A 12,156-nucleotide genomic window follows, 5' to 3' on the forward strand; every position below is an offset into this window, starting at 1 on the left:
CGGTGAGCCCCGGCTGGGGCTCGGCTCTCCCCCCGGCGGCCAGAGCGCCGCGCCGCCCCCCTCCAGGTGCCGCCCCAAGCACCAGCTTGGGTGCCTGGTGCCTGGAGCCGGCCCTGACCTTGGCGCCTTTAATCTCCCTTGGGAGAGGCCTGTATGTATGGTGCCAGGGTTCTTAGGGTCTGTCCACGCTGCAGTTAAAAACCCGTGGCTGGCCCGTGCCAGCTGCCTCGGGCTCAGGCCATGGGGCCGTTTAACTGCGGTGTAGATGTTCGGGCTTGGGCTGGAGTCCTGCCTCTAGGGCCTTGCAGGGTGGGAGGGTCCCAGAGTTCAGGCTGCAGCCCGAGCCCAACGTCAGCTGGCCCACGGGGGTCTAATTGCAGTGTGGACGGACCCGTTTTGCCTTATCCTCTCTTAGGAATCAGAGTGCTGACGTCTAAAGTTGAGACCGGCCTTGTCTCAGATGGGAACTAAGACTGACAATCAACTAAGTACTGGACAGCAAAGGCACAGAGCTCTGTCACTGCTGGAAGAGCGGCTCACTCAGCAACAGGTGAGCTTTAAAGATACCTGGCAGAGTCCGGTGGACATACAACAAAGAGATGGGAACCTGCAGTGTAATCCCCCCCCCCCCCCCCCCTACACACACTCCCCTCCCCCTGAAAAATTTGATCAAGCTCCAACCTCATGCCTAAAATCCCTAAACTCTCTTTCCATTTAAGTGCTAATTCATAACAATGCCATAACCGACGGCTCTAAAATAGCAGGGGAACTGTCTTGTCCTTTTATAGCAGTGCCCCTATTGTGGGCCCTGGCATGTGATGGGCTGGGTGAATGACACAATGCGTGACATTAAGGGACCGGCAGGGATAAAGACCTCCGCTGGAGGCGTGACTGGTGATCTGCTTTATCCTTGAGCAGCCACCTCTACTCTGTCTCTCTCTCCCTCTCTTTCTTTCCCTCTTTGTAAAACAGTCGAAAAAGCAACATGCCCCCCAAGAAGCCCGAGCCAAAGAAGCCCGAACCAAAGAAAGAGGAACCGAAGGCAGCACCGAAGCCAGCGCCACCACCAGAGCCGGAGCCCCCCAAGGAAGTCCCGTTTGACCCAGCTAACATCCAAGTAGGTATCTTTTCGACCTAGTGCAGGAGGAGCAGTCAGAGCTGTTTGGAGCAGGGTTGTTGCCTTCTGGGCATTACGAGGTTAGGGCCGAGCCTATCTGGAGTTACCCTTTGTCACTTGGCCAGGTCCTGCTGGGGGAGGTGGGCAGCAAAGGGGCTGTGCCCTAGGGCCAGCTCTTGGAGTCAAATCTGCAGTTGAGCAATGAAATCAAACTCCTAGGGCTTCTCTTTTCCCAAGAGAAAAGCCGAGGGCTGAACTCTGTTTGACAAGGGCTCCAGGCAACTCCGTCCCCTTCCGCCTTTCCACCCGGGGATGGGAAATCTAACGCAGCGGGGTTTGCCGTGCCAATAGAAAAGACTTGTTTGCCTTAAAGCAAGTGAGTAAATCCACCCACGGTTTCTAAGAGCAGCATGACACAGTGGCATATGAAGCTTCAGTGTGCACGTATGCTAGGTATGCAGAGAGCAACCCGGGCGAAAGGCCATGCATACTGAGCATCCTGTTGCCTTAAGGGACTGCCCCAAAGGATAACCAAGTGCAATGAGCCTAATTCCATTCTACCTTGCTTAGATCATCCCTGTTACACAGCTGATCCTGTTGATCCCTTGAGTATTTGGTTAAGGCGTGTTCATATGCCTGTGTTGGTGTGTATTTCCTTTCCGATATAGCACAGAGAGGGCCAGATGTTCAGCTGGTGTAAATCAGTGTCGCTGCATTGACTTCAGCGGCGGCTGTTTACCCCAGCTGAGGATCTGGCCCAGACTGAGAAAGAGAGCAAGAACGCATCCAAATGTCAATGTCAGAGATGAATTACCGGAGGGTTTGCCCCGTCGATTCATACGAAAGAAATAAAGATTTGAAGGCGGGGCAGCTACATTTACACTTCGCTCTTTCTGGGCCGGATTGAAATCCAGACGCCCCCTAGATGTCTTTAGGAATCACTTTCTCACACCCTTTGTGTGTTAAAGGCTACGCAACAGACGGAAGCCATCAGGCAGGCAGGGCCGGCTTTAGGAAGTGCAGGGCCCAATTCGAACAGTTTCGACAGGGCCCTGGCAGGGATGACTAAAAAAAAAAACCACGTGGGGCTTGTACTCACCGGGCGGCGCTCCTAGTCTTCGGCGGTGGGTCCTTCACTCGCTCCGGGTCTTCGGCGGCACTGAAGGACCTGCTGCCGAAGTGCTGCCGAAGACCCGGAGCGAGTGAAGGACCCGCCGCCGAAGTGCCGCCGAAGACCCGGAGCGCCGCCGGGTGAATAAAAGTTAAAAAGGAGCCTCTAGCCAGGGAAGGGATTCTCGGCCACTTGCCCCCACCCCGGCAGCCCTGCCACTGGGCGCGGGGCCCTCTTAGGCGCGGGGCCCGATTCGGGGGAATTGGTGGAATTGGCCTAAAGCCGGCCCTGCAGGCAGGAGCAGGTCTGTCTGCCTTTTACAAAGGGTTTGCTTTTGAGCTAGGAAATGAAGGACCCACCGTGGCCATTCATACAGCGAACTCTGGTGGGAACGTGAGCCCGATCAGAATATTTCCACGGACTGATTTAAAATGATGCCAAGGTGCAACCGCTGAGTATCTGGCCCATTGCTTTCATAATGATCCAACCTGTTGCTTGGGAAGTGTCCCAAGGACTGTCTGCATTTAGGACAAGCAGAAGATTTTAAGGCCACGGTGATAAAATGGGTAAGTCCGGGGGCAAAAAAACCTGCAGCAGAACAGCCTCTGGTGTCACTCCATTGAATGAATGGAGTCAGAGCCTCAGCTGGGGTACAAAGTCCATGGGGCCAGACCCTCAGCTGTTGCACATTGGCATAGTTTGACTGAGGTGAATGGAGCCATGCTGATTGACACCACCTGAGGATCCGGCCCGGCTTCTCTAAAGAGGCATTGATTAACTATCAGATGTGTGTGGGGTGGGGGGAGGGGGGAGAGAAGGAGGACAATACCTCCAGCAGCCTTTCCTGCTAGTTAAAATGTCAAGGCACATCAAAGAGCCGGGCAATGCCAGAGGACATGACTGGGTCACTCTGCTGCCTACATGAGGTGCTCGTTCAGCTTAGAGCAACTTGGCCCACAGGCGGAGCAGCAGAACATGGCGGGTGCTTTGCTCCCCAGAGAGATTGTCACCCCACATTCCAGCTGAGGGTTTCCGAGAAAGGAAGAGCTGGGCTGGGACCTCCTCTGGTTTCTTTCACATAGCAAGGGCCCCAGACATAAGTGTCTGCAAATGGCGGACCAGGAAGAGGAGACCTATAGCATCCTCGTAAGAGAGAGGACAAACAGGCATAAAAGGACTCTAATGATGGTGGTTATGAGTCTAGCCTAGGACTTTGGAGGGGTAGGTTCCAGTCCATGCTCTGCCACAGATTTCCTGTGGGACCTTGGACAAGTCACTTAGCCTCTCTGTACCTCAGTTCCCCATCTCTACAATGGGGATAACAGCACCGGCCTACCTCATGGTGCGTTCTGATCCTCAATACATTAAAGGCTACAAGGCGCTCAGATTCTACAGTAATGAGAGCCATATTAGTAGGCTAGAGAGATGGGCATCAGTACATTCAAAAAATATATATATTTTAAACTCACCAACTTTTCATAACGTCTGAACATAGTTTCGTGCCACTAGTTTTCCAAATGGGCAGATTTTTCATTTTAAAATAAATGCGCTGCACCTTTTCTCCATCAGAATGATCTTTCATCCTCCCAGACCAGAATTTTCAAATACAACATTTTTTATAAAAGGGAAAAAGGCCATTTTTTGGTGGGAAAATGTAAAAACTTCCCAGTGGTGAGATCTATCCGTCTGTGGGATGGTCTCCACGGGAACCAACTGAAAACCATTACTTGGCATGTTTAGAACTAGACTGGCTAAACATTAGTAAATGCACAACAGGGAGCATAGCTACTCTGATTCTCGGGGCCTGAGATAAATGGTCTTTTCTATCTCTAGATTCTATCTTAATAAATAATGGACTAAAAGCCTGATCTTGCACTCCGGAAATGAATGGGACTTTTGCCATTGACTTTAATGGGTTCAGGATCAGGCCCTATATTCTTGTCTCTGTTACATTAGTGTAAATCTGGAGTAACTCCATTTAAGTCAATGGAGTGATTCAGGAGCTGTAGTGGTGGATGGGAGCGCAGGATTTGGTCTGACACTTTGGTACTGGAAAGGACATTAGATGGGATCAAAAGCACACTGAAGTCAGTGGGAAGGTTTCTGTTTACTTCGGTGGGCATTGGACTGGGCCCATGAAGAACATAAGCCCTTCCCTGGATTTTGTCTCATTGTGACCAATACCATGAACTTTCTGCACAGTCTCTTGGCATTGATAAATCTGCGCCCGAGCCTCACGCTTCTGAGGGATGAGTTGTCCTTCAGACGTTCTGGAGCCAGAACATTGGGTTCTTTATACACACGGCGCAAACTGCCTTCATTCCCTGTAGCGTGCTCCTAATGTAGCAGGGGGCCAAATTTTGTCCTGCATTCTGCTCCCATGGATTGCACAGGGTATAAATTGAGGCAGGATTTGGCCCCAGAGTGGCGCCTGTGAAGAGTCCTGGGGATTCTGAGTCCGAAGACCAAATGCAGTAGGTCATAGAAGATTAGGGTTGGAAGAGACCTCAGGAGGTCATCTAGTCCAATTCCCTGCTCAAAGCAGGACCAACACCCACTAGGTCTATGCAGGGAGCTAGAAGGGCTGGGCTAATGGTCACAATTCCAGAAGCTTGGTCGGATGTCTCCATTCCACACGCCCATCATAACAATATTCACGAACGTACGTGTCTTGGAGACGGGATGGGCGTGGTTTGTTTTCACTGGGCGCCTACCGTCCTAGAACCTTGAAAGCCCACCTCTCCTGCAGGGATGTCTTGCCTTGCAGGTTGCACCCCTTGGTATAACCTTGAGTTTCTGGTTAAAAAGCTCCCTTCCTCTTTTGGCAGGAAAGGAAGGATTTTAAGGTTCCGGGACTGCTGCAGCCATGAGGGAGTGAAGCAGATCCTGCAGCGGGTGAAAGGGAAGATGAGTTCCCTACCAATTCTCAGAGGCGTGGGTTCAGGTCACAGGCACGGAGAGCCCGTGCTGTGCCCTGGCAGGGTAGCGGAGGAGAGGCAGACTCAGATGGACAAGAAGCGGGAGGGGTGGGGGGGTTGTGTGCGCGTAGGGGACGCAAGAGGATTTCAACCTGTGAGGGTGGGTTTGTGTGCACATGTGAGCCGGAGAGAGGCTGTGTGGGTGTGTTTGTGTGCGCGCGAGAGAGAGATTTTGTATGCTGGCCACAGTTAGAATCCTAAATAGCCAGTGACAGGTGTGTGGGGCTGAGGAATGGGGCTTGTTTGAAAAGGGTAAATGTACTGATTGCATAAGAAAATGCAAAGGGGGCTTCTGTGGCCAGAAAAAAAGGCACCGGTTGGAATTAAGGTTGGGATGTCCTGAAAGCTGGCAGATTGGCAGCCCTGGGATCTGGAGTCCTGTCTCTATGGAGCAGCAAAAGTGCTGACTTCTTCCCCGCTGTCCATTACCATGCCTTAACCCTGAGCCACATGGTCCACCCTAGAGTGAGAGGAGAACTGAATTTTATCCATTTATTGGACCAACATGGCTACAACTACACTGCATACATTCTCCAGCCACTGTCGTTCTTTGGCATCTCTGCTGAACCTGCCTTGGACGAGACCAATTAGGGCCCGTTGAGAAGGTTGCTTATGGGACATTGTAACATGTCGCGCACTCACCGCCGCGCCGCCTCCTGCTGGTCAGTCCAGGAATTAGCTCTTCCAGCTCTCCTGCCTCAGGCCCTGTGTCACTCCTGGACCCTGGTGCCCCTTACCCTTGGGGTTCTGCCTCACAGCAGTGCCCCCTCACTTGGGGTATCCCCTCCCAGGGGACCCCTAATCCCCTATACCCACCTTGCCTCAGTGGCTACTGCCAGTCGTCATCTAGCCCCCATTCACTGGGGCAAACTGCGGTCTGTAATGGCCACTCATCATTGGCAAGGGGCTTGGACCGTCTGCCTCTGCCTAGACCCGGCCTGCATCTCTGCAGCCCCAGGACCTCCTTAGGCCTTTAACAAGGCCTCAGCCCTTGCCCTTCCCCAGCACTGCTCTGCCCAAGGTACCCTGTGCTCCCAGGCAGCTGGGTCCTTCCCACTCCAAACTGGAGTGAGATTCACCCAACTTTTCCCTTAGCCCTTATATCAGGGCCAGCTGTGGCCTGACTGGGTGTGACCACAGCTGTGACTGCCTCCCCAATCAGCCCTTTTCCCTAGGAGCCAGGTAACTGCCCCGCTACAGACATGAACCCACAAGAGATGGCCTGAGACCCACCAGCTCTGCTCATATCAGTCACTCAACAGCCATCAGCTGATAAGCACTTTAAATCATTACCAAATGGTGGGCCAGGACCTCAGCAGAGAGTGAGGTTCCGAGGTGATTGCTTAGCACGTTCTGAGAATCAGGCCCCTTTCTGGCGTCTCAAGACGGGCACCCAGGATCACTTGCGCGATCTTGCTCAATGGGACAACTCACGTGCTTGGAGTTGGGCACGCGCTTCAAAATTGGCTGAGCGAGGGCCATAATCATAAGAGTTTGTGGGCCAGAAGGGAAAGAAAAGACGGAAGCGATCCAATCTCTGGGTATTTCCTCACTGGGAAAAGCTGGAAAATCGGTCACATTTGTGTCACTTTTCCCACCATGTCAGAATAGGACACTGAAACAGTGCATGTGTTAGACACCCTGTCTGCTCCCCCAGTCCTATTGCATGGGCTATATGGTGCTCTGTGTAATGTCAGGAAGGATGTAGCAACTACACCCTTGGTCCTGCTTTGAGCAGGGGGTGGGACCTCCTGAGGTCCCTTCCAACCCTGATCTTCTATGATTCTATGAACTAAAATTCTGACTCCGAAGGGATTCACCCTGGATATCCCATGCAGCACACGTGGGTACTGGCACGGTCATCCTTGAAGAGGTAGAGAGTATGCTTCTGGCTGGGCAAAAGGTAGAGACATGGTCTTACCCACCTTGGGGCACAGGGCTGCCAGAAGACATGAATCTCATTGGGGTTCTGGCTTGATCTGGCTCAAGAAGGAGGTGGAAACTTTTTATAGTCTCCAGAGATTGGCTACAGTCTGGCCTTTCTTTCTCCCATTGCTTTTCATTCCTCCCCCTTTCCTCTCTCCTAGGTAATATATTTTTAATGATCACCCCCATTATTATTACTGGTGCATGGTGCTGTCCAGTGGATTTATACTTGAAGAGCAATTTTCCTTACAGCCTCCTCTGCTCACACACTTATAAGTTTCAGTGGTTACCTGTTAGGCTGACATTTTATTTCCTCTGCCTGTAAGTGATTTTTTCCCCGAAAGTTTGAGCAAAAAGAAGTTTGAGTCGCAATCTTTGAGTAGCAATCTTTGAGTAGCAATCTTTGCTGACGTTTTGGCCTGGGCCAAAGTTCACTGAAGTTTTCCCGTTGATTTCAATGGGCTTTGGATCGGGCAGTGTTCTATCAGGGTCCAGCAGCCACCCTCGGCATACACCACAGCTGAGGCCTGCCTCCCTTCTGCTCTTGTCTTCTATAAATGGAAGGGTCTTTCTTCCTCCCCCTGCTGCGTCTCCTTTCTGTAACAGGAGGGTGTGATGTTGCACACAGCGTACACACCCGGGGAGGGGGCATCTCAGCAAGAGGAATCCAGATCTGGCCTGTCAACACAATCTCTGTTTCCTCTCACAAGCCTCCTCTGCGGGGAAGGGCTATTGTCTTCAATTACCTCCGGCCGGTTCTCCCTCAGCATTCAGGAGCCTGCAGCCAAGCCTGGGTCTGTTTTATGTATGCCATACAGCCCATGCCATGCTTAGAATACCCTATTAGTAATTTACTCTGGCGCTTACGGATGGATCCCAGCAGCAGAGATAATTGAAACACCAGACAGTCATAGGACAGTTCTAAAGGCAGCTTTGCTCTTTTGTTCACTCCTTTATTTATCACAGCGCCTGTAACGCCAGAGGTACAGACTGTCCTTCATCGGAGAAAGCACCTTTCCCCCCCTCTCTCCCTTCTGAGCAGCTGGCTTGGGTTGACTTGAATCTGGTAACTAACTCTGTAGGTTACTGTCTGAGGCGGTGGATGGTATTTGGACTCAAGTGTATGCAGTAGCACTGGCCTGGACCTGACAGTCCCTTGGGGGTTACTCAAGTAAGGAAGGGGGGAAGATCGAGCCCTTTCCTTGTAAGTAGAGATGGGGCTTGAGTCACCATAACTTGCTCCAGCTCTTGGAGCACAAACAGGCCCAATGTTTAGGGGTGTTCCCAGAAGGAACTGGTTTTGAAAGATAGTAATGGGGAAATAGGGACAGGAGAGCTGCCAGGTTAGATACAGAAGGGCAGCTCGAAGGATCAGCAAGTCAAGCGGAAGAAAGGGTTTGTGGTTAAGGAACTATATTGGGGCGCAGGAGATTAGAGCCACTCTGGGACCCCCCCAAGTGTCACATGTTTTTCACCGTTTACCCTAATTCAGTCCAGGTTACGGAACCGCAGGAAACTCAGGCCTGGGCACATTCAACACTCAAGCTGGGGGCTCTTCGAAAGCAGACCCTGGGTTGCTTAAAACTGAACTTGGCACTGTGCAACTCCTGGCACAAACTACCCCAAAACCAGCCAAACCCATCTATCCCCATACACCCCCCGCCTCCCCATACACCCCTCTCTCTCCCCATACACCCCCGCCTCTCTCCATCATCTATCTCTCCATCCCCATACACCCCATCTATCTATCCCCATGCACCATATCTATCTAATCCCCATACACCCCCTCTATCTATCTATCTATCTATCTATCTATCTATCTATCTATCTATCTATCTATCTATCTATCTATCCCCATCACCTCATCTATCTATCTATCTATCTATCTATCTATCTATCTATCTATCTATCCCCATACACCCCCTCTATCTATCCCCATACACCCATCTATCTATCTATCTATCTATCTATCTATCTATCTATCTATCTATCTATCTATCTATCCCCATACACCCCCTCTATCTATCTATCCATCTATCTATCCCCATACACCATATCTATCTAATCCCCATACACCCCCTCTATCTATCTATCTATCTATCTATCCCTAAGCATACCTGTCCATCCATCTATCCCCATACATACATGTCCATCTATGCACCTAATTCTCTATCATCTCCATAGGTATCCATTTCTCTCTCTCTCATACTTATATGATTCTCATCATCATAGTTTCTGGCTTGAATTTTAGCTCTGTAATGAAACTCAGAGGTGGGTGAGTTTAACCTGCTTTCAGAGTCTCACCTGGCATCTCAGTTTGGTACAAAAGTTTTGCACAGCTCTAAGTATTAGCATTATAGATGCCCCCTGTTTGTAAATCTTTTTTTCGGCTTTTGCTTTAAAGTCGCTGTCCGAGCTCAGTCAGGGTGTGCTGAGATTGCTACCACTGCATTGCCAAGGTGGTGTCAGCCAGGTGAGGCCGGTGGCTTTTAAGGTTCTAGTCACAACAGGAATGTTCAGGAAAGCAGGAGCGCAGGGATAGAGCTGTGTCCGGATCAGGACACTGATGTCATTAATCTAATGATAACCCATGTCTAATCATGCTCAGAATCTGCTCCTGCAAAGCACCTGGCGTGCATCTCCAGCCCCATCCAGCTCTTATGGAAGTCAATGGGAAGCTGATTAACTTCAGAGAAGCTATACTATCTGAAAATCCAGCCTACGGATTTCAGTGGCGCTACATTGGTTTACACTAGCTGGGGATCTGGTCTTTATTTTCAATGGAGCTACCCTGATTTACACTCGCTGAGATTGCAGCCTGTTAGCTCTAGTCATCAATGTACTCGGGCCTTGGGGGATGGAGTAGAATGCCTTCCTGACCCTCCCAGGCTAGTCGATGGTGCTTTGAAGGATGAGGGTTATTTAGTATTATCTTTGCTGCCGTAGTCTGCAGAGTGACAAATGTTATTGATACCAGTCCGAAGATTGGGGAGTAGCGCTGTGCTTCAGCGAGTATACCGTGACATTGGAGCTACCCGGATGTACACCAACAACGTATCTTCCTTGCTCTCTAGCTGCATGTTGATCTAACCTCATCACTGTAGTATCTGAGCACCTCACAGTCATTACAAGTGCAGGGAAGTTTTACTCCCAGTTCGCAGATAAGGAATGGAGGAACAGAGGAGCTTAAGCATCTTACCTCAGATCACATGGGCAATTTTTCCCTGACTTGTCAATTTTACCAAGGTCTCCTGATTCCCAGTCCGGGGCCCTATCCACTAGCCCTCCCGCACCCTGGCCCTCCCCTGTCGATTCTTTTTAACACCCAACCACGGTGCGTCTTGATGAGCGGAGAGTTATTAAAAGCGCACTCTGGAGACCGAGCAACTCTGTAATAAGATCTGCATTTCTCACATAGCTGCTAAACCTCAATAAATGTGGTTTTAATTGCTATTTGTTTAATGTGCAATAACTGTTCTATTACATTTAAGTTAAACGCACAACTAAGTGCAGGCAGGATGCTGGAGCCCAAGTGCTAAACTTTCCCCAAGTGACTCAAAAGCCAACCTGTAGGCATGGAGTCTTTATTTCACCCATAAACCAGTAAAACCTAAAGGGACTGAAATGTGACTCGGAGAGTACCATATAGCAGTCCCTTTCTTGGCACAACTTACTGACCCCGAGCCTAGGGTCCACCCACTCCCTGCCTATCATTGGCTGCTATCTCCCTCCAAGCTGTGGCAATGCAGGTAGATATACATGGGCTTAAAGGGGCTTCTTTCTTATGCCCTTTGATTTCCCGGCGGGTCCCATGTGAGGAGAGATTGGGACTTTTCGGCTTGGAAAAGAGGAGACTAAGGGGGGATATGACAGCAGTATATAAAATCATGAGTGGTGTGGAGAAAGTGAATAAGGGAAAGTTATTTACTTGTTCCCATAATATAAGAACTAGGGGCCACCAAATGAAATTAATGGGCAGCAGGTTTAAAACAAATAAAAGGAAGTTCTTCTTCACCCAGCGCACAGTCAACCTGTGGAACTCCTTGCCTGAGGAGGCTGTGAAGGCTAGGACTATAACAGGGTTTGAAAAAGAACTAGATAAATTCATGGAGGTTAAGTCCATTAATGGCTATTAGCCAGGATGGGTAAGGAATGGTGTCCCTAGCCTCTGTTTGTCAGAGGGTGGAGATGGATGGCAGGAGAGAGATCACTTGGGTTCACAACTGAGCCCTCAGTAAGAGACAGCCCCTGAGCCCAAGAGTTTACAATCTAAGTAGACCAGCCAGACAATGGAGATATTCGTATATGGAGAAAGGCTGGTCTGTCGGTTGGAACAGTAGACCAAGATGTGAGTTCAAGTCCTGACTCTGCCACGGACTTTCTGTATGACCTTGGACAAGTCACTTAGCCTCTCTCTGCTTCAGTTCCCCATGTGTAAAATGGGAATAGTACCAATGCTGGCTTTTCATCTGTAGACCTCAAAGCTCCCAGTAGCATTACCCTGTTTTATGGATGGGGAAACTGAGTCACAGGGGATGGGACAGGACTCGCCTAAAATCATCCAGCAGCAGAACCCAGATCTCTGGTATCCCAGGTCAGTGGTCACTGCCTCCTCCTATAGTTAGCACTATGTCATAGTCATCCAGTTTAAATCCAGACGGGCCCACCAGACCATCTAGTCTGACGCCCACCACCTGGCTCCTCCACACAAAACCCAGCAATGGAAATGAAACCCACAGGAGACTAGATTATTATGTGCCACAGGCAGAGAACAGGAGGGGCCGAGCTGCGCCAGTGCACGGGACCCCTGCAATGGCAGGCAAATGAACACTCGAAGGAGCGCTAGAGAGGTATTAATCCTATCCAACAAGCGGGGACTGGAGGCTGAGAAAAGTCAAGAGACATGCCCAAGGTCATGCTACAAGTCTGGGCTAGAGCCAGGAAGCACACTCGGCAATCCTCTCTTTTTTTTATGCTGGCAAGTTTCAAGGTTTGGAAAAAAACCCGGGAAAGGAAAGGGAAGC

The 12,156-nt window shown here is 50.3% G+C and overlaps 1 protein-coding gene across 1 annotated transcript in view; it reads left to right on the top strand.

The window, feature by feature from the left end:
* The first annotated feature begins 858 nt into the window (after positions 1-858).
* The window catches only part of MYL3 (myosin light chain 3), a 45,054-nt gene continuing 33,756 nt past the window's right edge, over positions 859-12,156 (top strand). The window contains exon 1 of the mRNA XM_026652143.2: positions 859-1,117. Coding sequence (XP_026507928.1) covers positions 986-1,117 — 132 coding nt within the window. The 5' untranslated portion in view covers positions 859-985. The remainder of the gene's footprint in view (positions 1,118-12,156) is intronic.

This window comes from Terrapene carolina, unplaced genomic scaffold (assembly GCF_002925995.2).
Source record: "Terrapene carolina triunguis isolate 2854851 unplaced genomic scaffold, T_m_triunguis-2.0 Scaffold111, whole genome shotgun sequence".
Taxonomy (NCBI): domain Eukaryota; kingdom Metazoa; phylum Chordata; order Testudines; family Emydidae; genus Terrapene; species Terrapene triunguis.